Consider the following 27,209-nt stretch of genomic DNA (forward strand, 5'->3'; position numbering starts at 1 on the left):
TGCCTTGACAACCGCACACTTACCCAGCTTTATTACTCAGAGCACCTACATAGGTCGTTAAAGACCCCGGACATGGCTCAACGAATCCGGTGTAAAACATGCAAAAGCTTCATAGCCGCATAACCCTGTACAAGGGGCTCCACGCGACAATAAAGCTCAATCATACCCATGTTTTTGTATTATGCTTTGTTTATTTTCACATAGATTTCCCGCACGATTGATTTTCCACTAAGTTCCTCTCTTTTGCAGACGAACGCCGTGCTACACCCGTCCAGGATACGGCACAACGGAGACACACACGTAGACGTGCAGCAGGGACCCGTTTCAAGGATTCTTTTCAGATTAAGACCCTGCATAAACCTTTTTTACTGTCTCTTGTTGATAACATCCCCCGGTTTTTGCTATCACCGAGGAGGACGCTGGCATCTTGGCATGTGGCCACGCCAGAATTTCACGCGTACCTGGACACCAGGGGCTTTTTTACCAAGGGCTTTTGTTCGGCCCGTCTTCATAAAGACCGAATACCTTAGGGAGTGTTCGGCGTCGCGAGTTTGGCCTTATATGCATCAGCTCTGAATCATGTCTTTGGTCAAATGTTGGGTTTGCCTGGCTCCTGTGTTTTGCTACCTTACGTTCCGCTCTATCGGCTAAGGCGGCACCAGGAGAACTACTGCGATTGTGCCCCGGTTCGGCCAGGCGAGCACCTCAGTAGAGAAAGCCGAAAACTGACTGCCATGATCTAGCGAGAGACTGGTCAACCACTCGATGACCTGCCGGAATCTTTAGGATTCCTCCGCATTAACAAAGGGTCGTTTCCCGGTTAGGCACACACGCGCCCCGAATTCGGGCGAGCGCTGTGCCACTAGGGGCTATTCAGTAGCCCCACTGTCAAACTCCTATGGCTAAGTGAAAGTGATAAAGTATTATAGTCCGGTTTCCTAGTTCGCCGCGCTATCACCTCCTTTATAGGACCAAGACGTTGGGTCAAGTGTGAAAAGGCGCCTTTTGCGAACACCCCCGCATTATATGCGTGGGGGCTGAAGCCAACGACTGCATCTTTCAGGTTATATACACATATACATTAACGGCCGCACAGGAGGCATTATGATTCTTGAAAGCACAAGTATAAAAAGCTTTTACATCCTATCAAAATATTGTTTTACAATAGCGCATGTTATTCGAATACAACATCCTTCAAGCATTGCGTCTCTATTAAATGAGCGCCCTGAAGAACTTCCTCAAAGTAGTGCTTGGCAGGTACTTGGCTTTCGTCCGAATCTCGGGATGCAACAACACTGGCCTTCATATCTGTCTAGTATGTCTTGACACGGGCAAGAGCCATTTGTGCACCCTCTATGCACGCTGACCTCTTCATTGTATCAACATGCGGCACCGAACCAAGGAACTGCTGCACCAAGCCAAAATAACTCTTCGGCTCTGGCTCTTCCGGCCACAGACGACTCGCGACATACCTCATAGCGAGTCCGGACAACCTGTTCAGCTCCGCCCAAGCGGCCAAATGGTCGGATACCGAAAGTGGGCGCTCCGGATTATGGAACTGCGACCAAAATAGTTCCTCCAATTTATGGTCATCCAGACCCCGAAAGTGTTCAGTCACGTCCGCGACACTTGCCGCCAAATCCAGATAAGTGTTCGCCGCACTCCACTTCCGGTCCAACGGAGCATACTTAGGATCCCCGAACTTCATCCGCAGCATATAGGGCTTTCCAGCCGCGACATCTTCGGCCTGACGTAGCTCCTCCTTCATAGCTCTCATTGTAGAGCGAGTGTCCTTGGCCTCGACAATGACCTTTTCTAGGTCCTTCTGTGCCACCCTATCTTCTTCATGAAGCTTACAATGGTCGGCAGCATCCTTCAATTTTACGGCCATCTCGGCCATTTCCTTCTTGCTTTGGCAGTGAGCAGCCTGTTCGGCTTTTAGCTCTTCAGCCGCTTTGGCGGCAGCCGCATCACTCTTCCTCGCTTGCTCCTTGGCTCGGGCAAGTTCCGCCCGAAGGTTCTCCACGGCAGCGGCACCATCTGCATTAAGCACATATGTTATAAGGCACGAGCACCAAGCTCCTCTTATCAGATGTCTTTGGAGACATTACATACCTTGTGCCTCGTCTAGCCGCTTATTTACAAGCGTGATGTCAGCATCTGCTACGTAAAGTTGCCGCTTTAGCTCGGCAGATTCATCAGTCCGGCTAGCCACCGAACGCCTGGCCACCTACATAGGAAAGGCGACATATTATACCTGGGATTATGATCCTCTGTGCGCCGTCATTTTTGACAACACACAGAGTCTCAGGGGCTACTATTTATACAGGCCACATTTTATATATGCGGCTCTGTCAAAAGGTACATCTTTTTGCGTACCTCAAAACCTGTCAGTAAACTCCTGGCGGCCTCGTACAATCTGCTTTCCGCGGATGAAATCCTTCTAATCACCGTGTCCATCAACACACGGTGTTCTTCTGAGATAGACGCTCGCTCGAGCAGATCCTGCAGCCCCTCCGACCGTGCACCTAAAGGTGCCAGACTAGTCCAGCGACCTTTTTCAAAGTCTGGATTTGGAGAAATCCTCCGAGACGACACCTTGGGGTCGCCATCCTCGCAAGATGGTACAGCGGGGGGAGGCGTTTTGCTCTCCATCATCTCTGGACGAATATCCCCGGAAGATGAGCTCTGCTGAGAAGGGTTGAGATCCGAACTGCGAGGTAAAATTTTGGTTATCTTCCTCAGAAAGAAAACAGGGATATCACTCATTTTAAACCCCCCCTCTTTACTTACGGCTCGTTGGAGAGCTGATCCCCTTGGGGGCACAATGTGGCCGGAGCACCCTCCGGTGCCGGACCCTCTGACGAAGATTTCTTCCCCCGCTTCGAGGCCATCGCCTCCGGGTCTTTAGAGGCGGTCCTCTTCTTTCCCTGGATAGAGGAATTCTCGATTCCTCCCTTCCCGACAGCTTCCTTCGAGGAGGCGGCAGCTTCTTTGTTCCCCTCTTCGCCTTCTTCCAAAGGCGCAATCTCCAGCATCCTGGTCAACACGGGATCCGACGTGGTCTCAGGGAGGGGGGTCGGACATCTGATAAGCTTTGCTTTCGCTATCCACTCATGTGTGAAGGATAGCTCTTTTAAAGGCAGTGTTATGATAAATGTACAGATAGAGTGTCCGGGTACAGGGCTACTTACTTGAGTGTCCGGGTGATTGCAGCTCAGACCTGCGTCCTCGGACAAGTCCGGACACATTGCTTGTGATCCCAAGAATAATTTGTACATCTCCACGGGTGTCGTTCCCATAAAGTGTTGGAGGGCTCGCGGTCCTTCCGGATTAAATTCCCACAGGCGGAGGGGGCGACGTTTGCAGGGCAGTATGCGGCGAATCAGCATAACCTGCGCCACTACCGCCAGATTGATATCTCTTTCTAGGAGATCTCGAATGCGGCCCTGCAGCAAGGGCACGTCCTTGGGCGGCCCCCAGTTAAGCCCTTTATTGACCCATGACGCTAGCCGCGGTGGGGGACCCGAGCGAAAAGCAGGTGGCGCCACCCACTTGGTGCCCCTGGGGGTTGTGGTGTAAAACCACTCCCGTTGCCATAAGCCGAACTCCTCTTGAAAAGAGCCCTCAGGCCATGGAGCATCGACAATCTTACTTATAATAGCCCCTCCGCACTCAACGTGCTGCCCCTCAATCATCTTCGGTTCTACCTTGAAGGTTTTAAGCCACAGTCCGAAGTGAGGGGTAATATGGAGGAAGGCCTCACACACGACAATGAACGATGAGATTTGGAGGATGGACTCCCGAGCTAAGTCGTGAAATTCCAGCTCGTAATAAAACATGAGCCCCCTCACGAAGGGATCAATCGGGAAGCCTAGCCCCCGAAGGAAGTGAGATGTGAACACCACACTCTCACTGGGCTGGGGAGTGGTAATAGCCTGCCCTTGAGCAGGCAGCCTATGCGAGATTTCACCGGTTAGATACCTAGCATCTCTCAGCTTTCGCACGTCTTCTTCTGTAATGGAGGAAGGCATCCACCGGCCTTGGAGGTCGGAGTCGGACATCATCGAAGGTCCGAAGCGCCTGAATCTAGAGCTTTGGATGTTGGAACTCGAGGCGAGAGGCGGATTTGATTGGATTGAAAGAAAGGAGTTGAGCCTTGGTCTCTTTATAAAGAGGGTGAATACCAAGAGACCTCCCCGTGATCGTTTGGGACTCACTTTCAATTAAGAAGTCATACCAATGGCACGGTTGGGTTACCCACGCCCGTATTGATGGGAATCCCGGAATAAGGGGACACAATCTCTGCTTTTACAAGACATGCCAAGGAAACCGCCTCGCTAAACGCGCTGAGGTGGAATAGTAAAACGATTCAAATAAAGGCTTGGCCGTAGAGTGATGTCACATTACGGAATACGTCAGCAGATTAGATTTGTGTAAATATTATTCTCTCTACGGTGGTATGTGGAACTTATTTTGCAGAGCCGGACACTATCCTTGTGTTCAAACATCTTCTATGAAGTATTCGGAGGAGGAACCCGCCTTGCAATGACGAAGACAATATGCGCGCGGGACTCGTCGTCATTGAAGCCTGATTCAGGGGCTACTGAGGGAGTCCTGGATTAGGGGGTGTTCGGATGGCCGGACTATGACCTTTGGCCGGACTCCCGGACTATGAAGATACAAGATTGAAGACTTCGTCCCGTGTCCAGATGGGACTTTCCTTGGCGTGGAAGGCAAGCTGGGAGATACGATATGAAGATCTCCTCCCATTGTAACCGACTCTGTGTAACCCTAGCCCTCTCCGGTGTCTATATAAACCAGAGAGTTTTAGTCCATAGGACAAACAACAATCATACCATAGGCTAGCTTCTAGGGTTTAGCCTCTCTGGTCTCGTGGTAGATCAACTCTTGTACTACCCATATCATCAATATTAATCAAGCAGGAGTAGGGTTTTACCTCCATCGAGAGGGCCCGAACCTGGGTAAAAACATCGTGTCCCTTGTCTCCTGTTACCATCCGCCTAGACGCACAGTTCGAGACCCCCTACCCGAGATCCGCCGGTTTTGACACCGACACCTCCCATCAAAGAATTCACCTTGCAAGCCAATAAACACAATAGCCCAAACGGCGGGGTTATGTCCGAGAATATGCATTTTCATCTTATGCTTCCAACTAGCAAAATTAGTGCCATCAAAGTAAGGACCTCTACGGTGATAATTTCCATCGCTAGACGCCATACTCTCCTAGGTTGTGAAACCAAGACTATAACCAGCAAAAGCTATGGAAATCAAAGCAAATGGAGACCAACGCTCTGATACCACTTGTAGGACCTTGAAGTATGTCTAGAGGGGGGTGATTAGACTACTTGACCAATTAAAAACTTAACCTTTTCCCAATTTTAGTCTTTGGCAGATTTTAGCTATCTTAGCACAAGTCAAGCAATCTTCACACAATTCAATCAAGCATGCAAAGAGTATATGAGCAGCGGAAATTAAAGCATGCAACTTGCAAGAATGTAAAGGGAAGGGTTTGGAGATTTCAAACACAATTTGGAGACACGGTGATTTTTTAGCCGTGGTTTCGATAGGTGGTGCTATCGTACATCCACGCTGATGGAGACTTCAATCCATGAAGGGTAACGGTTGCGCGAGTCCACGGAGGGCTCCACCCAAGAAGGGTCCACGAAGAAGCAACCTTGTCTATCCCACCATGGCCGTCGCCCACAAAGGACTTGCCTCACTAGCGGTAGATCTTCATGAAGTAGGCGATCTTCTTGCCCTTACAAACTCCTTGGTTCAACTCCACAATCTTGTCGGAGGCTCCCAAGTGACACCTAGCCAATCTAGGAGACAACACTCTCCAAGAAGTAACAAATGGTGTGTTGATGATGAACTCCTTGCTCTTGTGCTTCAAATGATAGTCTCCCCAACACTCAACTCTTTCTCACAGGATTTGGATCTGGTGGAAAGAAGATTTGAGTGGAAAGCAACTTGGGGAAGGCTAGAGATCAAGATTCATATGGTAGGAATGGAATATCTTGGCCTCAACACATGAGTAGGTAGTTCTCTCTCAGAAATGGTAAGTCGGAAGTGTAGGTTTGTTCTGATGGCTCTCTCCACGAATGAAGAGGAGGTGGAGGGGTATTTATAGCCTCCACACAAAATCTAACCATTACACACAATTTACCAATCTCGGTGGGACCGAATCAACAAACTCGGTCGGACCAATTCAGTAAACCTAGTGACTGTTAGGGTTTTCGGTGGGACCGACATGCAACTCGGTAGGACTGATATGGTTAGGATTAGGGCATAACGTAATCTCGGTGAGACCGATTACACAAACTCGGTGAGACCGATTTTGGTAATTAGCTAACCAGAGAGTTGGTTAGGCAAACTCGGTGGGACCGATTTGCTTTTTCCGGTGAGACCGAAATGTTACGAAAGGGAAACAGAGAGTTTACATTGCAATCTCGGTGGGACCGATTGCTCACTTTGGTTAGACCGAAACGTTACGAAGGGAAAACAGAGAGATTACTATCCCATCTCGGTGAGACCGAGATCCCTATCGGTGAGACCGATTTGCCTAGGGTTTGTGGCAGTGGCTATGACATCTGAACTCGGTGGCGCCGGATAGATAGAATCGGTGGGGCCGAGTTTGACTTTAGGTTTAGGTCATATGTGGATATGAGAAAGTAGTTGAGAGTTTTTGGAGCATATCACTAAGCACTTGAAGCAAGAAACTCATCAAACAACACCTCATCCCTCCTTGATAGTATTGGCTTTTCCTATGGACTCAATGTGATCTTGGATCACTAAAATATAAAATGTAGAGTATTGAGCTTTTGAGCTTGAGCCAATCCTTTTATCCTTAGTATTTTGAGGGATCCACTTTCCTCATCCATGCCATGCCATTCATTGAGCTTTCCTGAAATATTTTTCTTGGAATAGTATTAGCTCAATGAGCTATATGTTGTTATGAATTACCAAAACCACCTAGGGATAGTTGCACTTTCAGGGTCGAAGATCCGCGCTACTTCTAACGGGCCTAGCAGTAGCGCTGCCCGGAGACCCACGATGCTACTAAGGCCAGCCCGTGGGGGCATTGTGTAGCCCACTTAGCAGCAGCGCTTGTCGTGGCACCCCGCGCTACTGTTACATAGTACATGTAGCGCTCATTCTAGCCACTCGCTATTGCTACTTAACAGTAGCGTTGGGTTCTCATCTCATGCTACTACTAAGCATCTACCTATAGGCCTTTCCCTAGTAGTATATGTTTAATGAGCTATTTCCTACCTTAAGCACCGAATACGATATTCGTCATTTTTAGCCAAATTAATGCCTAGCAAGGAAGGTCTTGGAATAACTTTCATCTCATCGGGCCTCTCTCACTTTCAATGATCTCAAACTATATGCGTTCGTGGCCCAGACTTAGTCCAACAATTGAAATAACGTGTTCATCTTCTTTCTGAACACGACTTAGTCCCCTAAAAAACCTAAACACAGCTAAGGAGAGAGCACACGGAGGAACTATTGTCACCGGAGCAGTACTCTTATTTTTCTTTTAAGCTTTGACTACATCATATAAACAATAACCATATCTTTTACTAAAAAGGGTATAAGGAAATCACGAGGATGCCCATGCCATTCCTCCTATAGTTTCTTCGCGTAACTAACTCGAGCAAGCGTGTGTGCATCCACATTACCTTCTCAAGCAAGATGCTCTATTGTCACCCTACCAAACTTACTCATCAATTGTTGACAGTCGCCGTAGCTACCATGTCCGATGCTCAGTAGTTTGCAGATTCTTCGTACATAATCCAACAAAATCAAACTCAATTGTCCATAAGATCCCCAATTCATCTGCTAGCCTCAATTCCATGGTGTGCTCCTCGAAGGAGCAGAACTCCGCGACAAACGCTCCAATATGAGTCGTCGAGTTACACTCCCATAGCTCCCGACCCGAGGTCTACAAAACATGTCCACATTGAAAATATGTATGTCATGGAAGCCAAGACCCCCATTGATTTGGACTCAACCAACTTCGGCCACCCGATCCAATGATTTTTTGTTTTATCCTACTGACTCCATCAAAACCTAGCAATCGTCGCACTTAATTGGTCACATAACGGCTTGGAAAAATAGAAGCATGACAATACATATGCCGGAATGACATGAGCTATGACTTTAAGAAGCACTTACTTTTGTGACTTGGCTAGAAGCCTTTCATCCCATCTTTGGGTTCTCACCCAGATTTTGTTCTTCAAGAAAGCAACATGCTTTTTTTCTTTGACCTGCCAATGTAGATCAACAAACTAAGGTACTCCTTGTTTCATGTTTGCTTGTGTATCTCCGGAGAGTACTTTTCCAGATTTCTTGCTTGCCGACTTGATTTCTTGCTGAACATGTTTGTTGAGTTCTTCATGTTAATACAAAGCTCCGAAACAATTTTCGTACAATGCTAAGTTCTTTTTAAAGCCACTGCCTCTTCCGCCTCCGCCTTGATCTTGAGGGCCGAATCATCTATAAACAATAGGTGCGTGGCAGGAGGAGCTGCCGGACAAATTCTTAGCCCACTTAGCTTTTCAGTTATCCGTGCGTTATGTAATAAGGCCCACCACTCATCACACAACACGAAAAATTATGATGACAGAGGGCCGCCTTGGCAGAGCCCCTTTGACAGATTTAACTCGAGCAAGAGTATGTGTGATTGCGCACACACACTTTAGGGTCGATCCATCCCCTACAGAAGCCCAATTTTCTCATCATCTATTCGAGAAAGTCTCACTCATGTTCACTTTGATCGCTGCATAACCTTCACCCCCTCCTCTTTTGTTCATAAGATAAATGAAATAACTCATACGCAATCAACACATTATCAATTATAAACCTCCGTAGTAGGAATACACTCTAATTGTCCGACATTATCTCCTTTGAGGCGATTTGCTAGCATCTTTGAGACAAGCTTACACACATATCAATGGCCAGAATCAACCGTATCGTGAAGACCCTCACAACACCCCTCATCCAACGGTGGACGCGGCACGCCACTGAAAACCACATTGGACGAGATCTCCAGTCCGCTCGCACCTCCCCCCTCGAGTCCTTGACGGCTTGACCCCTCTCCTACGGTCGTCGCAAACTTGTTTTACCCGCAACCTCTCTCCTCCCCCTCCGAACTCCAAACCCTAGAGGCGCCGCACACCGCAACGACACGTCCGGCGAGATGCGGCCGCGCGGCAGAGGAGACGACCCTGACGACGACGAGGACTACGAGTCCTCCCCGCAGCGGAGCGCCTCGGGGCAGGATGCCGAGCCCGAAGAGCCCGCGCCGCCGCCGCCTCAGCCTGCGCGCGCGCCCCTCAGCAGCCTAGTCGTCAGGCCTTCGCCGCCGCCGCCGCCGCAGGATAACGGCGCGTCCTCCCCGTCCCCGTCCCCTGCCCGTTCGCCCCCCTCCCCCGTCGGCGACGCCCAGGGTCGCCGCCGCGGGTCCTCGCTCCCGCGTCGCCGTCGCGAGTTGTCGTCGCCGGACCCCCGGATCAGGGAGAGACGCCGGTCGCCGCCGCCCCCTGCGAGGCGCCGCCCTGGCAGCCCCCCGCCCCCCCAGCGCCGCCGCTTCAGCCCACCCGGTTACCAGCCTCGGCCCCCACGATTCTACGACGAGCCGCAAGGTCGGTTGAAAATCCTCGAATCACCCAACTTTCTCTAGATCTGTTTCTTTTGGATTCTTCTGGCCCCTTAAGCTGCTATGTTATTCTTGGATGTTGTATGTTCCGTTCGGTCGTTAGATGATTCAAGATGCAGTCTGTGTGCCTTGTTGATCCGTTTGGTCGTTAGATAATTCAACGTGTATATCATGATGGACGATTCCTTGTCTTCAGCTGATAATTGGTAATCCTTCGATTGTATATATGGCGATATATGTGAGGTATTTGCCTTGTTTATCTGTTTGGGTTGTTTTGATTAAAAGGTTGATCAAGGCTTTGAACATGTTTGGAAAAGAATCTTGGTAAATCGAATAACTTCTGTTGACATACGCCTCAGGTTATGCCAAATCTGCATCTGCATAATCATAACCAGTTTTATGTGATGGTCAGATACACTTTCGCTTAATTATTTGCAGTCAAAGTTGCTGTAGATTTTACTCCCTCCATCCCATATTAGTTGTCGTGCAAATGGATGTATCTAGCACTGAAATATGTCTAGGTACATCCATTTCAGTGACAACTAATATAAGACGGAGGGAGTAGTTTTTCTATGTATAGTTTGCATAAGCACAAATTTCTGACGTAAGTTCTCTTGGCAAAATCTGTGATTGGTGCTATATCTGACATGTACGCTACTGCTGTGGTCCCTTTCTTGCTAATGTTAATCAGAATTCACCTATCAGAGGATCTACACCTAGAGAACATTTGTAAATGATGTATATCTCTATTTATAAAAGGTCATCTGAGTGAAACAGCTAACATGATAACTATGAATATGATCTCATTCTCCATAAAATTTTCATCTTGAGCTTGGTGCAGGCATTTTTCCATGGTAAATTGTGTTTTTCACATCAGTTATGATTCCTTTTTTGAGTGACTTGGGTGCCATGTGTACCTTACCTTGAGAACCCCTATACATACTGTTTGGTTTGCTTTTATTTAATGTTGCATTACTTGATTTCTCTTAATGGATGCCTTGATTCCTTAAGCCCTTTAGTTATGGTTTGATCTGCTTCTCTTTTCAGACTTACATAAGTATAGAATTGCATTAGTGGGCTTCAGATTTGAACATTTGGTCTTTGATTACATGAAATTTTCACCATGCAGAGAGTATTTTTTAGGAAGTTCCGTCAAATATGTTAAGAGGTTTATTCTTTGTTGCCAGCATTTGCTCTGGCTTTTGTATATAATGTCTATGATCATTCATAATTTTGCATGTGATTCTATCCATTTTTTCTTTACCATGTCTGATGTCTATGGCAAGATTGATTTTTAGTAACTTGTCAATTTCAACTCTGCCTTCTCTTTTGACGTGACTAGTTCAAATTCCTATATACGATGTAGGAATATTTAGTTTCAGCATTAAACCACTATATGTAGGAACATAATGCATGATGGAAGTGCAAAATCTCCTGATTTGTTTTGACTTTCAAGCGATTGTAGTTTGTAGATATTATCTAATTCTTTACTGGCTTGGATATTCAGTGTTATGGCCAAGCACTGCAACCCCCTCTAAGTATCAAATGAAGTATGGAATTGGCTGTTCTACTGTAACAGTTTTCAACTTGGCTGCATAGGAGACAGGATCTTAGTATTGACGCTTCTTATGGCAATGTCTGCTTGTTGGTTTACCCTTTTTGGCATTTAATGTGGATGCCATAACAACTCAGTTGCTGTGCAATTGGTGAACCCTGACAAGGTTGGAGTTGTGATAAGTGGCAAACAAGGAAGGGCTGCGGACCTGAATTGTATTGATGCAGCTGTGGTTACATACTTGTCCGAGAGCTACAAGTCTTGTTGAAATTAACATGACACGTGGATACCTAGGAATTCCTTTAATATGAATCTGAGTTGTGTCTTGTTGCATCAATACAACCTGACCAACTCCTCCATTTTTGAGTATTTGGCAATTCTGATAACTTCACAATGAGTTAAGTCATGAGCTACATTTTGGAATTAGCATCATGGCGTTCGTCTGACCATCTTTTCAATAAGTTGATGGAGATTTGGTTGAGAAAAATGCGCTGCAGATACCGGAATAAAGTACATCAGCAAGTGCAGCAGTTGATATCACCAATTGGTACAGGGACTTCAGCATTAGGGATCATCCATTGATATGAATATGAGGAGTCACATCTTGCCACGATCAATTGTTGGACCTGACCAAGTGCTCCATTTGAGCTTTTGAGACAAGGAGAGTCGTGTTGAACTCGAGGTAGTGTCGAGGAAGCAGTGGTCAGTGTTTTGGCACTGCCTGAGGTTTTGGAGTTAACATGAATCTGAGTTGTGTCTTGTTGCAACCTGACCAACTCCATTTTGAGTATTTGGTAATTCTGATAACTTTACAATGAGTTAGGTCATGGGATGCATTTTGGGAGTAGCATCATGATGTTCTTTTGACCGTTTCCCCAACAATTTGTTGGAGATTCGATTAAGGAAAGTGCGCTGCGAATACCAGCATAGAGTCCATCAGCGAGTGCAGCAGTTGATATCATCAATCGGTACAGGGACTTCGGCATTAGGCATCTGCATGATGTTTGGATACTGAATTGTCTACTTTTTGATATGGACAACTGATATTTCATTGTCCAAGACCCTATGTGCTAGTAAGATTGCGAGTTTGTTTGATGGTAAAGAGAAGATTGAAGCAGACAGACAACTTGGTAGCCTTTGCAGGAAGACAACATATGGTAGGAAGTAACATAGGATTCCTACTGCCTGTTGCTTATGCCTTCTTCATGTAGGAACTTTTCTTTAACTTTAAATGGAGGATTAGCTAAATAATGCCCAACAAGGTGACTAGCCTTATATGGAGGGTCTTGGAAGAGAAACCCCTGTGTTACTTCCCAAGATACCATTGGCGAACTGCTGCTCTGTACTGCTTGGCGCATATGCATTGGCATGATGAATGGTTGAGAGTTCCTGACTTTGCATGAAGTTATGGGGCTGTTACTGGCTCACATGGAAATAAGCTTTTCTTAGCAGAATCTGATTTCAATATCTGAATGTGTAGTCATGAACAGATAGTTGTGTTTCGGGTTGAGCAGCAGTTTCAACGGTATTTCCTTCTCAGAGCTTTCTTAAGAAACGTTGGCCTTTGCAATTACTACCTCATTCGGTATGTGGAGAGTAATTTTGTTGGAAGTGGTTCTCCAGATGGGGTTTGCCTGTTTCAACCCCATGTGGCTGGAGTAAGCACTTCTTTGCTGACTATTCATGTTTCGTGTCTTCTAATGTTTATTTGGAATTGCTGTCACTTTCTTTGCAGGATATGGCATGCATGCTGGACCATCACCTCCGCGCCAACGCAGATTAGAAAGCAGCAACTTTGATGACGCTATTGGTCCACGTTACACCCATGGCTATGAAGGGAATGGTAGAGGATATGCAAGGGGTGGTAGGGGATATGAAGGGGGTGGTAGGGGATATGAAGGGGCTGGCAGAGGAGGTGCAAGGTTCCGAGATGTTTCTCCACCATATGGAAGAGGAGGCAGGTCGCATGGGAGGGGGGGCTATAATGGTCCTGGCAAGGAGTTCATTCTAATTGATGGAGAATATGTTCACAGGAATGATCCAAATCTTTCACCAAGAGAAGGTGATTGGATATGCCAGAATCCGAGGTATATTGTTTTTCAGCTTATCGTAATTACTGCACTTAACCTTGCTTGCCTTGACTTAATGTTTTCATTGCTTTTTATTTCAGTTGTGGAAACCTCAACTTTGCTCGAAGAAGTCACTGTAACAACTGCAACAAACACCGCTATGAGTCTAGTCGCAGTCCTCACAGGGGTTACTTTGACTCTCCTCCACGAGTGCCTGCAAGGCCGCTTGGTCCACCAGGTGATCGTGCCCCTCCAAGAGAAATGGCCAGGTACAAGCCAGCACCCCGTGATTGGGGTGTGGGTGATCCTAGAAGTTATCCAGCTAGATCGCCTCCAGAACGTGTAGGACGATTTCCAGATCCGTTGCAGAGGGAAAGGGGTTTCCGTGGTGAACGTGAGTTGCGTGACCCTGTGAAGTTTGAGTGGTCTGCTGCGGAGTACAAGCAGAGGGAGCGTCCACATGGTGGGTTGTATCTTGACAGGAGCCGATCTCCTCAGGGGAGCTGGGGGAGTGATATGCGGGACAGAAGCAGATCTCCTGCAGGTAACAGACCAATGAAGGGCGCTTTCTTGGGCAGAGGTCGACCAGACCTAGAGTATGCTGGTTCATATGTAGGCCGAGGGCGGTTGGATGCTGGGCGTGGGCGTGGACGTGGGCGTGGCCGCGTTTACAGGCCAGGAGGTGATCCATACCCTGGCGAGGGTCGAGATGATCGGCGTGCTGCTCTTCATGGTAGGGATGATGGTCGGTACTAGTTCATCCTTGGAACTGATGCTCTGGAAAGAAAAATCTAGTTAAGACGGTGCAGGTCTAGCCTGTAATATTAAACTACCCGTACTGTTTCCTCAACTGTGATGACATTTGCAATGTTCTGAAATGAACAAGTCCACTATACATTGGATGGTGGTATTATTTTGGTTCAGTGAGCAACTGGGTTGTTATGTCAAAGCCGATCTGATTATTTGGTTCTTTTGGGTTGCTTCTCGGTTGGGTTATTATACCCTCAAGCCTGGTCGGGTGGAGTACATGCTCTGGTAGCTGTTGGTCGGCCCTTGTGGTCTTGGAGTTGTGGGTATAACCAGAGGGGTTCCGCCATCACGACAATATGAGCTTTCAGTGGAACCCACTACATTGCACGATGGCCCGAAACATCATTGAAAAAGTCATCATCGGCAGAGCTGGAAGAAACACAAGTTCTGGTTCACCAAGGCCTATTTAGGACGTTGCACTGGTAACGGGAGACGGGTCGCCATACGCTTCGATTTGTGTTACGAATGTGTATATCTTGTGCTGGTTACACCAGGTGTATCAATTCATTTTGCACATAATTCACAAATAATGTTGCACATAGGACGAATTGTAAGCAAAGTGTTCACATATACTCCCTCCGCCCCAAAATGTATGACTTTTTTGATAAAAGAAACATTTTATATTTCGGGACGGAGGGAGTATCATTTCTCTTGCGTGGTAGTTTCATTATTAAAACTGCACTAATGCTAAGTGTGCCTTTTACCACCGCAACCACTAGTCAAATCACAGGACCTAGAGCCTCTAATCGTTGAAATAATCATCATCTTTATATGATTATCTTAGCTTCCAAGAAATTAATCTTAGTTGCGTTCTCGGGTATTATACACTATCTCTCCCTGTTTGGTTCAAGACTACTGGGAAGGGTCATATATATGAACTTCAAGGATGAGGATGGGCGATGGGGAAGAATGGGTGGTTGCGTCGACAACCGACGATCCTTATAAAGTCTTTTGTACCATTGAATTCGGCCTTTGGGGTCAACACATAAGCTTCTATGAGGAAGGTGGCGGAAAGGAGGCTTGAGGGCTTGTTAAGAAGGTGGCTAGGGCAATTGGAGGGGGAAACAAAAAGGCGTAGTAGGGGTTTTTTCTTGGAAAAGACAATGTTCCATAATAAGAATTCATGTCCAGTGTACTCCTATTTATGCTCGCAACTTCGGTTTTCATTTCCGACGCCTCGAGACGTCAAAATTATACTTGGCCATACGTCGGGCCGGGCCGGGCCTAACAAAGGCCGTAGCAGAAAACCTAGGTCTGGGCCTGGCTTGACCCGGTCGTTGGGCCTACATTTTAGGCCCAAGCCTGATCTATGAGTGGAAAAGCCCGCCAGGCTTTTGGGCCTCGGGCCGCGCCCCTACCCTGAAATTTAGCAACACTTTTCCCGCAGGATCTCTTGCAAGAAGAAAATAATCTCCAAATTCGACCTGTCAATTTTATTTCTCATGAAAACAGCAAGTTAACTCAAAGAATTTATCACACAAATAGTCAATTTGTTAGAACTTGCTTAGTAGTGAATTGGGAACATGAAGAAAAGACACGTTGTAATATAAAGGACTAGTAAATAAAATCCTAGATAGGAAGTGGGTCGGTTTCAAAATAAATGAGTTGTTAGTTGTAGAATATCACTCTCGTCAGACTTGAACTTAACGAAAAAAGGAAAGGTTCATAGAATTTTCTTCCCCTTCCCCTTTTGTCAAACTAAATCGCCCAAGACCTGCAATCCCTCCGAAAAGGAAGAAATTTTAATTTTATTGTTCTCGCCTTTGCCTTGGATTCTCTTTTTTTGCATGGGATATAAATAAGGAATTCCAGACATCTCATAAACAAAAAACAGTCTAAACAAAAAAAGATTTCCAAAATAGATCATAGATAATTCTACCAACTGCCAATAAATTGAGGCTTTTTACCAACTTGATGGTAAGAAATCCTGGACCTAGAAATTCATTTCGTACAATTGAACCTTTTCAAGCTGTTTCTTTTTGAGAACCAAAAACTTGTGCGAAAATAACGGATGCGAAGAAGAACAAAAGGCCTTGGACACGTAATGGATCCTGAAGCACGATTTCTGCGTCCCCGTGACCAAAACCTCCCACATTAGGATTGCCGTACTTGAGAGTTTCCTACCTCATACGGCTCAGAAATTGCTATCTGAATTTCCCCTACCTTAACTGAATTCGGTTTATCAAAAATCGATCCAATTTATTCTTGGGTCTAAGTAGAAGAAATCAATTACCTAAGTTTCAAACCCTATTTTTTTTTATCAATAATCAGTTTTGATCTTTTTTCCCACCGATTGCAGTCAGGTTGATAATAGTCAAGTGACATTACTTCGTCGGTTCGAACTAAGGAATATGTTAGAAATGTTTTGAAATGGATATTGTTCTCTCTTTGATCAGGGATTGCTATATGAAAAGAAGTGGAGTTTGAAAAAGGGAACGGAATGCTCAAACCAGAACTGCTAGAGGAACGAATTTTCAATAGCATAACTGTGCACGGGCTGGTTCGGTATGGAATGAACTTATAATCTGATGATCGAGTCGATCCCATGATTATAAGTTCATAACCCTAGTGCCCATTCCCATTTTGGGCGGAACAGATCTACTAATTCTTTTATTCCAGTTAGTAAGAGGGATCTTGAACTAAGAAATAGACCTAGCAGCTAAAAGAGGGTATCCTAAGCAATTGCAAGAATGGGGTTAATTGATATTCCTAGTATAGTAGATGTTATCACACATACAGTCATACTCAATTCGATGGAATTGTTTGATCTTAAAGGGGATCTTCTATAATTTCGCACGAGTCAAATCACACCATCTCTATAATAAGTAAATGCCTTTTTTTCTCCTGAGGTTGTCGGAATTATTCGCAATAAAATATTGGCTACAATTGAGGAGGTCTTATCAATGAAATTTCCATTTACACGGGATCTAGGCATAATTCCCAACCCAACGTCTCTAATTCAAAACCGAACATGACATTTTGATTTCATTTGGCTCCTTTATGGATATTGTCACCACTTAACATCTATGTCAGCTTTTCTATTTGAATGGAACCAAAGCTCTTCGCTTTCTAGATGATCCTTATAGAGTAGGAGATAGAAATTCTATCTAAATCCATCTAATCTACTTACTTCGTTCCCTAATTTCATTCAAGAGATCCCGAGGAAAAAAATTGGGTTTCCACCGAGCTGAAACAATATGCAGACGATTCTAGTAAACCAAAACTATCGTTTTTTAGCTATCTGACTTCCTTATTCCTTATTTTAAGAAGATTTAGTTATGATTGGAAATCAACTTTTTTGTATCTTCATCCATAGATCCTTTACTCATATTTTCAAAATTGGAATACTTAATCCAATGCAAAATTATGCTTTGCGACTCTGTACTCATAATCCAATTTTTTTGGATGCAATTTAAGTTAGTCTTTGGATACAAATCGCCAGAATGTATGTTCTGGAGGAAATATGCCCTAGAGGCAATAATAAAGTTATTATTTATTTCCTTATTTCATGATATATGTTTATTATTCATGCTAGAATTGTATTAACCGGAAACATAATACATGTGTGAATACATAGACAAACATAGTGTCACTAGTATGCATCTACTTGACTAGCTCGTTGAATCAAAGATGGTTAAGTTTCCTAGCCATAGACATGAGTTGTCATTTGATTAATGGGATCACATCATTAGGAGAATGATGTGATTGACTTGACCCATTCCGTTAGCTTAGCACTTGATCGTTTAGTATATTGTTATTGCTTTCTTCATGACTTATACATGTTCCTATGACTATGAGACTATGCAACTCCCGATTACCGGAGGAACACTTTGTGTGCTACCAAACGTCACAACGTAACTGGGTGATTATAAAGGTGCTCTACAGGTGTCTCCAATGGTACTTGTTGAGTTGGTGTAGATCAAGATTAGGATTTGTCACTCCGATTGTCGGAGAGGTATCTCTGGGCCCTCTCGGCAATGCACATCACTATATGCCTTGCAAGCAATGTAACTAATGAGTTAGTTGCGGGATGATGCATTACGGAACGAGTAAAGAGACTTGCCAGTAACGAGATTAAACTAGGTATTGAGATATCGACGATCGAATCTCGGGCAAATAACATACCGATGACAAAGGGAACAACGTATGTTGTTATGCGGTTCGACCGACAGAGATCTTTATAGAATATGTAGGAGCCAATATGGGCATCCAGGTTCCGTTATTGGTTATTGATCAGAGAGGTGTCTCGGTCATGTCTACATAGTTCTCGAACCCGTAGGGTCCGCACGCTTAACATTCGTTGACGATATAGTATTATATGAGTTATGTATGTTGGTGACTGAATGTTGTTCGGAGTCCCAGATGAGATCACGGACATGACGAGGAGCTCCGGAATGGTCCGGAGGTAAAGATTCATATATTGGATGATATGGTTAGGCCAAGGGGTCAGGCCCACGGGGCTATAAGTCGGTGCAAAAGGAGTTTTGCGGAGGCCAGGGGGCCAAATGCCGGAGACCCTGGCGTCTGGGCCAGACGCCAAGGATTGTGGCGTTTGGTCCTGGAGTCTGAGTGGGACTCTTGCCTTTCGGGCAAAACCGACTTTGAGGAGGCTTTTGCTCCAAGTTTCGACCCGAGGGCTCAACATATAAATAGAGGGGCAGGGCAAGCACCAAAGACACATCAAGAAACACCAAGCTGTGTGCCGGCAACCCCGTCCCCTCTAGTTTATCCTCCATCATAGTTTCCGTAGTGCTTAGGCGAAGCCCTGTGGAGATTATTCTTCACCAACACCGTCACCACGCCGTCGTGCTGCCGGAACTCATCTACTACTTCGCCCGTCTTGCTGGATCAAGAAGGCGAGGACGTCATCGAGCTGAACGTGTGCAGAAATCGGAGGTGCCGTGCGTTCGGTACTTGGATCGGTCGAATCGTGAAGACGTACGACTACATCAACCGCGTTGATAAACGCTTCCGCTTAGCGATCTTCAAGGGTATGAATATACACTCTCCCTCTCGTTGCTATGCATCACCATGATGTTGCGTGTGCGTAGGATTTTTTTTGAAATTACTACATTCCCCAACATGTTCTTCCTCGGGGCGTAGGCCTCCCAAAAGGTAATGGAGGCGTGCAAAGGTTTCCTCGGGCTAGACGAACATTGGTCCTCGAGTGCAAAGGCAGAAGGGAGCTTGACTGCAAGACTCACGCGTCAAGCAGAGACGAAAGTCGGCCTTAGTGATCCGACGGTGCTGAGTGGAAGGGCCATCGCTCAACGGATAAAAGTTACTCTAGAGATAACAGGCTGATCTTCCCCAAGAGTCCACATCGACGGGAAGGTTTGGCACCTCGATGTCGGCTCCCTAAATCATAAATATGACGATCCCAAGCCCGACCCAACCCGACCATCGACCCTAGATCTTAGGCCCAGGGCCGGCCCGTGGGCAAGACCGGGTCGGGTCGGGTAGGATTGGGTTTCCCATGGGCAGGTATAGTCAAGGTAGATGACAACACCTTTTTATCTGCTTCCTTACTGGGTAGACACACTTCTCTCTTATTTTGACCTTCACCTCCTGCCCGCAACCCGTTGTCTTTGTTAGCGATCGAACCATCTCCACCAGGATCCGGATGTGTCTTAATGACTGGCTTTAGACTTTGAACTGCCAAGTAGCAAGGTAAGACTGGACGTGTTCACGAAACCATGTTGTAATGTTCAATAGTAGTCCCAAGGATTGTATGAGCAAGGCCTAAAAAATTTCTATTGGTAGCAACATGAGGAGCCTTGAAGGGAGAATACAAAATTTTAATCGACGCCACATTTTCAGAAGAAGCAATTGGATAAGAAACATACGTTGTCAATGAGCAGACAAACCGATCGAGAGCCTACACACAAGAACAAAACCTAACTCTACTTCTTTTTCCTCCTCCCCCGCTATCCTACCAACATGCGAGTCAATATATGTATTGGAGAAGATGAGTAACCCCCCGAGGTCATCAATTAGTAATAGAACAATCCTTTCTTCTCATTTGAGCCAATAAGGTCCTTACTCTCGAGCCAATGCCAATGCCAATAGAGAGGGTGTAAACGAAGGATTCAAAGGAGGTTACCGATTGAGAGCAAATGCAACCTGTGAGCCATTTGGAGGAAAAGGTAACCTCAACCTTTCTTCTCCTATCAGGGCCTATCCGAAAGAGAACCCGACACCTCTTGTTCCTAAACATCAGAATATGACACGCAACAACGAAACAACATGAGCGAGGAAAGATAAAAAGTTCCATATTAGTGTTTATCGGACGATCAACTTTATTAATATTATTCGGTAGTGGCCAACCAACATGATGGTGCCGCTAATAGGAAGAGGATTCGAAGAGTGGACAAGGAGATGGTGGTGACAACAGAAAGATGAAGAGGCGGTGCCTCGAAGGGGGTGGTGTTAGCTTGGTGAAGTGATGGTGGCGTTGGCAACAGGAAAGCTGAAGGAGCATGGCGATAGGTAGAACGGAAAGCAGTATGGTCGATGGATGTGAGTAGCAAGGTGATCAGTAGAAGCGGCATGTTGGACGTCTAGTGAGGAAAAACACGAGGAGGGTGATTCCAAAGGATTCATATATATGAGTCTCTTTATTAGGTTGGGGTGCTCCTAATTGTCCATGAAATTGGGCCAACGACTAATTTCCAATTTGATCGCCATCCAAATGGTTGGTATTGACCACACACAATTCCAGTTCCTCGGTATTAAACTTAATATGAAGCTCCAAACGGTGTTATAGAAATTGAATGGTCAAAGTTAGGCTTTAAATTCAAGACGGCCTTACATTGTATAGTAATTTTGAGACTATAGATTATCATGCCCACCAACTAAGTAGATGGATGTGAATTGGATAAAATGCATTATGTAATAATTATCAGATTTGTTAGGGCTTGATGCCTAGTGTCATCTATGTTTTGAAATTGACGTTGCTATGATTTTGCTATGCTTAATCCTTATCACTAAGGTTCGAGTAATACAATTTCAAATCCGGACTGTATTTATTTTCACAAATATCCACGTGTTTAGATGATACCTCGAAGTTGCATGACGATGAATTAAATGGCAAAGCCACTCCCAACCTTTAGGCCCAGTTTTTTGGGGTGATTTTCCCATAATCGCCCCCCTTCCTAGCTTCTCACAGAATCGCCATTTCATATATTTTTACAATCCTTAATATCTTCGCCTACCGTCCGTTGGAGATGCAAGTGGACGGCACTCGCATGTTCGCGACCGTCCATGAATAGAAAGTTTACACTAACAAATGAGTTGCGAAAGCTTTTCAGTTTACAGTGGCGTTTCCCCGTAAAATCCATCAATACGCCGGGTGTAACTCGCTGTTTACTTGGACAAGTGCTATGTCCAACACAAATATCTCTCGCCTGCCCTTCCCTTGGGCCCTGGTCGCTCCTGCAAAGCTTCACTCCAAAAGTGCCCATCATCAACCATATAGCTGGCCAAACGGGCCGGGCTAAACAGGCCGGCCCGCGAGCACGCCGGCACGGCCCGCCATGGGCCAGGCACGGCACGGGTTAAACGGGCCGTGCCCGGCACGCGGCACGCCTTGGGCCGTGCCTGGGCCTGGAGCCTGGGCACGCGGGCCGGCACGGCACGGCCCGTTTAATTTTTTTTTATATTTTTTTGATTTTTTTATATATATATATACCTAAAATACAGCCCAACAGGCCTAAAAACCAGCCCAGCAGGCTGAAAATGTGCAGCCCAGCGTGCTAAACGGGCCATCGGGCCGGCCCGTTTACTATCAGGCCGTGCCTGGGCTAAGGAGCAGCGCCCGTGGGCCGGCCCGGCATGGCCCGGCTATTAAACGTGCCATGGCGGGCCGTGCCGGGCCAGGCACGATTAGCACAGGCCGTGCCGTGCCGTGCCGGGCCGGCCCGTTTGGCCAAGTCTTCAACCATCCGTTTGCTCCTGCACCTCCCTTATCGCGGTGGATTGGCCTCGTCTCCTCTATCTTGTTGGCCGCCCATCTCGACTCTCCAAACTCTCAGCTCCCTCCCTCGCACACGCCGTTCTCGAATGGCGGCCACCTCCGGCCTCACGGCCACCGTTACCTCCCCTCCGGCCGCCCTTAGAACCTCGCCTCCTCCCGTTCTCTTCCTCCGCCCCATCTCTCGCTGCTCCAGGCTCCATTCCCTCAAGGCCAAGGTCTGTAGCACCGCCTTTCCCGTCTCTCCTCCCTCCCTATGCTGCTACTGGCTACCGGTATTCTTGAATTACTTTTCTGTCCGTTGAACTGGGGGTGCATAACCATGAGTTCCACCTAGACTTGTGGTGCGGTGCCTCTGTTGTTTCTTGCAGCTACGTTGTACTAGTAGTTTACTCCATGATTAACATGCCTAGTCTGTAGAGCTATACCAATACCACGCAAAGAATCAGTAATTTACTCCATGGTAACATTGTACCTCAATTCTGAAATCTTTCCATCCACACAGGCAGCAGCAAAGGACCAGGACGAAAAGAAGCCCGAAGCTACCAAAAAGAAGGCATACAGTCTTGTTTGCACTGCCTGCGAAGGGAACGGTAAGCCAGCCGTCTTCTTCTGTTTAAAGTTTAAACTACAAGGTACCCAACCCATAACTACTCCCTCCGTTCCAAAATAGATGACTCAACTTTATACTAACTTTAATACAAAGTTGGGTCATCTATTTTGGAACGGAGGGAGTATCATATAAAGCAATCTGGAACAACCAGTATGTATGGTAAGAAATATTTGAAATGGTGATAAGATTAGTAGCACTAAACTACTAATTTCGATTCGGTGGGATAGTTTATGTCGAAATGTGGATGCATAGGGTACAAGATCTCTAGTGTCGAGTACTCGTCCAAATAGCTCAACGCATAGGATGTGTGGCAGTTTCCAACTGGTGCTCTGTCATACAAGGTCTCTAAGGCATACCAGTTCATTTTGGGAGATGTGCAGGTTATTCCTGCTATTAAGTAAGCGGCTTTGGAGTGCTTGTTGCCCACTCAGACACAAAATCTTTTACTGGCTTCTCATACACAATAGGTTGAACACCAGAGAGTTACTAACTTCAGAGAAAAACATTTCTTCATCCCTAATTACACTCGTGTCATGTCTGGTATAAGGGTGCTTGAAACTAGAGATCACCTGTTCTTCCACTGCCATGTTGCTCAAGTCTGCTGGAGACACTTATGCCCAACTTGGATGCCGGTGCATGGCTGGCACCATCCAAGAGCAGCTCAGTCAGCTTAAAAATCATCTTCAGGTGTCTTTTTTTCTGTTCTTAGAGATTGTTATTCTGATCTCCTGGGCCATTTGGAACACCAGGAATCACTTCATCTTCACACGGCTTGAGCCAATCCTGTATTCTTGCGGGAAGAAATTCAAAGAGGAGCTGAATTGGGTGGTTCACAAGGCAAAGAAGAAAAAATATAGCCAGTTCACTGACTCGGCTCAAGCCTTTAGATAGTACACACACTAGACGGCAATGGGTACTCCTTGTGCCTCTTGACACTGCTGTATTTTCTTTGCTTTCTTCTGTTTCGTTTTATTGTACTGTTTGCGTAAACCACAAAATCTATAAGAATATGCTGTGAGAAGAAATTCTCACAGGTTTGGCTCAAAAAAACAACAACTCCATGAAGCTCCTTGTTCCACAAGTGAGTGCTGAAACCGAAGTGGTAGGGTTTGGACCCTTTCACTGTTGGGTTTTCCTCCGTTGTTATATAAAGAGTGATCATATGTTTGATATATGGTGTTCTCACAACACTCGAAAATCTTTTATTATCACTCTTTAATCTGTTTTCCTCACAAAATTAAACTCTTTTACCAATGGATATGTGAACTGTGGTTAGCAAGCAATCTTTGTGCTCTGTGACCCAGTTCCATGCTTCTGAAGCGAGAATTTTGTAGTATCATATTTTACCTGAGCACTTATTATAGCTATGTACTACAATGGCTTAATTCTAGTGATCTAAAAGGTCTTATATTTCTTTACAGTGGGAGTATATTTTACCAACAAATGCATACAGTATACGTGTGAGTTGTTTGATGATTTGATCATTCTCTGAACCGACTTGTTAAACCTTGGAAGTGCAATAATGTGGATTTTACTTTAGTACACCACTTCTTGGTAAAATGTATCTATTCTGAAGCAATTTATGTCTCCCTGCACTTTTAGCATGTTTAAAGCTCAGCTATGCAAGATTAGTTCGGTCTTGGTGCAAATTGAATGCCGTATCGATCAGTGTGTAACAATGTTTCAAGTGGATCTGAGAGTCTTCATTGCATTTTGGTGGAGTTCTTCTCGTGATCAGTTTTCTGTGCATCGATGCCACGGGAGCTCATTCCAATCGGTTGTAACAATCTTATGGCAAATGGCAGGCGCAATCGCATGCACCCAATGCAAGGGAGGTGGGGAGAATTTGGAAGACCATTTCGGTGGCCGATTCAAAGCTGGAGGATTATGCTGGCTTTGCAGGTAAAATAAGTCTTGTTCTAACTGACAATACTCTATTAGGATTAAATTATCTAACTTTTCAATGTTTTCTGTCGGTTCATTTAAAACATGGCAGAGGAAAGCGTGAAATTCTATGTGGGAGCTGCAATGGCGCTGGCTTCTTGGGTGGATTTATGAGCACTGCCGATGACACTTCCGAATGAAATGCTTATGTTGTTATTTTTTTTTGCTTATGTTGTGTTTGACAAATTTTGGGAGATCTGTAACATTTTTACTTATATCCCCTCCAAGGAATGTGTCCCTTAGAACATTTATTGCATTTAATAATTGCATATTTTTTTATTTGTGACAAAGTATGTCACTAAGGCTCCTCGCAGAAAATATTCATATCTGACGTCAAACCCACCTTGGAAACCCACGATTTGTGTTGTGCAAACGAAATTTAATGGCATTAAACTTGGTCTCCCCCCCGCTCGGGTGACTTGGGCTCCCCAACCCTAGCCGCCGCCGGGGCCTAGCCCATCCTCCTCCGGTCCTCCCGCCGCTGCCGACTTGCGCCCGGAGGCCGACGACGGTGGCGGGGGCTCTTCCTCCCTCCCGCGTCTCAGGGGTGGTGGGACCCCAACATGCATGGAGGTGCGGCCGATCTAGAAGCGACAACGTTGGCTACGACGGCGGCGACGGTCGGCCCTGCCTCGGGCCACGGGCGGCTGCTGCGGCAGCTGGCCTGGATCGGGCGGCGGCGCGATGCGGTCTTCGGCGGCATGTCATCTGGCTTTAGATCGACAGCGGCGCCGAGGGCCTGGTGGACTGCTTGGCGGCACCCATGGCAGATCTGTTTTGTCCGGTGTAGCCAGTGGTGGTGGTCATCTTCTTCGTCGGCGGTGGCCTGCCAGAGGCTTGGTGATCGGATCTCGAGATCCATCATCTAGTCCCGGCCGCGAGTTGGGGAGACATGGTTGCCGGTGAAAACCGAGCCGACGGCAGGCGATGGCGGCGTTCTGCGCCCTTACCTTGATGAAGGCATCGCCGTGTAACTACTGTCGACCCACTCGTGCTGCTTCGGGGGAAACCCTAGGATATGGTGTTCCAGATTGGACGATGGCGATACTGCGGTGTCGTTTCTCTCTTGGGAGCATCGTTTGTGGAGCAGCACTAGAAGTCAGAGGCAGGAGGTGGAGCGGCTTCGTCTTGCACGGAGCTTCGGTGGAGATGTCAAGTCATGCCTGACCGACAGGTGCTACGCTTGGTCATGCCTGGTCGGTAGGTGCTACGCACGACAGATCCTCCAAGGACTTCAAGCTGTGTCGGCTGGTGATACTTGGCAGCATGGCGTTGAGGTGTATCAATGGTGACTGCGACGCGTTCAGTTGTTTGCGCGCAGGGAGGAGGTGCTGTTGGGCGCCGTGGTGGCGTCGACGATAGCGGGACCGAGCAAGGTTGATGCATCAGTACAGTTCTGAAGATGAAGCGGTGGCGGCCTCTGAGAGCACGCCGGACTAGTGTGTGCCTCAGACCCGGCAGGTGGCTAGGTTGGGGTCTTAAGTCTTAGATGAGGCTTGACTGTGATGTCGGTTTGGTATTAGGCTCAGGCTATCTGCGCCCCTTCATCAAATAGGTGTAGCGACAATTTGTTGCTTAGATGGCGGCTTTAGTCTTACTGTTGTATTGATTTTGTAAGGTCTTATGAGAATAATTAATAAAGTGGTTGTATGCATCGCCCAGATGCAGTGACCGGGGTCATCCTCCTTTTCTAAAAAAAATATACTTGGTCTTCAGAGGCTTACGTGCAGTGGCAGAGCAAGGGGTGCCCGGGTGCCAGGGCCACCTTGAAATGAAAATTGAATAAATAATAATTATATGAACAATTTCCATTGTTGGCCCGCCCTTGCACAGTGGGTTATCTCCACTACGGCTTATGTGGCCGGATATCAAAATTCGATTTTCCGTTGTTGATCTTTGAATTGGAACTTGATGATCGTACAACATTTAATGTTTTCCCATCTTTTTGCTATTAATTTTTAAACAATTTTCTTGTTAATTTTGTCTCGCTCTGGTGCGGCTCCTATGAGCCACACTGATGTAGGGCGGAACCCTAGGGGCCGATCTTTCACTTTTGGAGAGGATCCCTACGAGGAACACGAAGAACGCGCGGAAGGAAACGAGGGAAATCATGAGGGAACACAAGAGAAAACATTCAACCGACACGAATATGATCACACAAGTGCTAGATCATCGAGGCACAAAGTAACACGAGATCCAAAGTCAACAAGGGACGATACAAGGGTAACCGTTCTTCTTCGTGAGGAGGTCTTGATTGTCTTCTCCGAATGGAGGTCTTGAATCCGGGTGGATCTTCTCCGAAGAGGTGCGGTCCCTCACGAGGAGTAGATCCGTACAGATGAGCAATGCTCTATCTCAAATGAGCTAAACCAAAGCTAACCCTAAAATGTAGGTGGAGATGGAGTATATATAGTCTAAGGGACGAAGGGATACATGGGCTTCGGCCCGGATGCGCTGCACGCAGGCAGGAGGGGGCCGGATGTTCGGGCGCTCACGAGGGGCCGGATGTCCGGGCTGTCGGGCCGGATGTCTGGGATGGTGGAGTTGGCCTTGCTGCTCTC

At 46.4% G+C, this 27,209-nt stretch overlaps 2 protein-coding genes across 2 annotated transcripts; both read left to right on the forward strand.

Moving 5' to 3' along the window:
* Positions 1–9,120: 9,120 nt before the first annotated feature.
* On the forward strand, positions 9,121–14,232 carry LOC123160704 (serine/arginine repetitive matrix protein 1). Its single transcript, XM_044578547.1, has 3 exons — positions 9,121–9,671; positions 12,976–13,327; positions 13,411–14,232. Exons 1-3 carry the CDS (start codon positions 9,227–9,229, stop codon positions 14,063–14,065), a joined length of 1,452 nt encoding a protein of 483 aa, XP_044434482.1. The 5' UTR covers positions 9,121–9,226; the 3' UTR covers positions 14,066–14,232.
* A 7,821-nt stretch (positions 14,233–22,053) lies between these two features.
* Positions 22,054–24,934, forward strand: LOC123161590 (protein BUNDLE SHEATH DEFECTIVE 2, chloroplastic). The gene is made up of 4 exons (XM_044579393.1): positions 22,054–22,309; positions 22,597–22,684; positions 24,510–24,606; positions 24,701–24,934. Exons 1-4 carry the CDS (start codon positions 22,181–22,183, stop codon positions 24,786–24,788), a joined length of 402 nt encoding a protein of 133 aa, XP_044435328.1. The 5' UTR covers positions 22,054–22,180; the 3' UTR covers positions 24,789–24,934.
* The last annotated feature ends 2,275 nt before the right edge of the window (positions 24,935–27,209 follow it).

This window comes from Triticum aestivum, chromosome 7B (assembly GCF_018294505.1).
Source record: "Triticum aestivum cultivar Chinese Spring chromosome 7B, IWGSC CS RefSeq v2.1, whole genome shotgun sequence".
NCBI lineage: Eukaryota > Viridiplantae > Streptophyta > Magnoliopsida > Poales > Poaceae > Triticum > Triticum aestivum.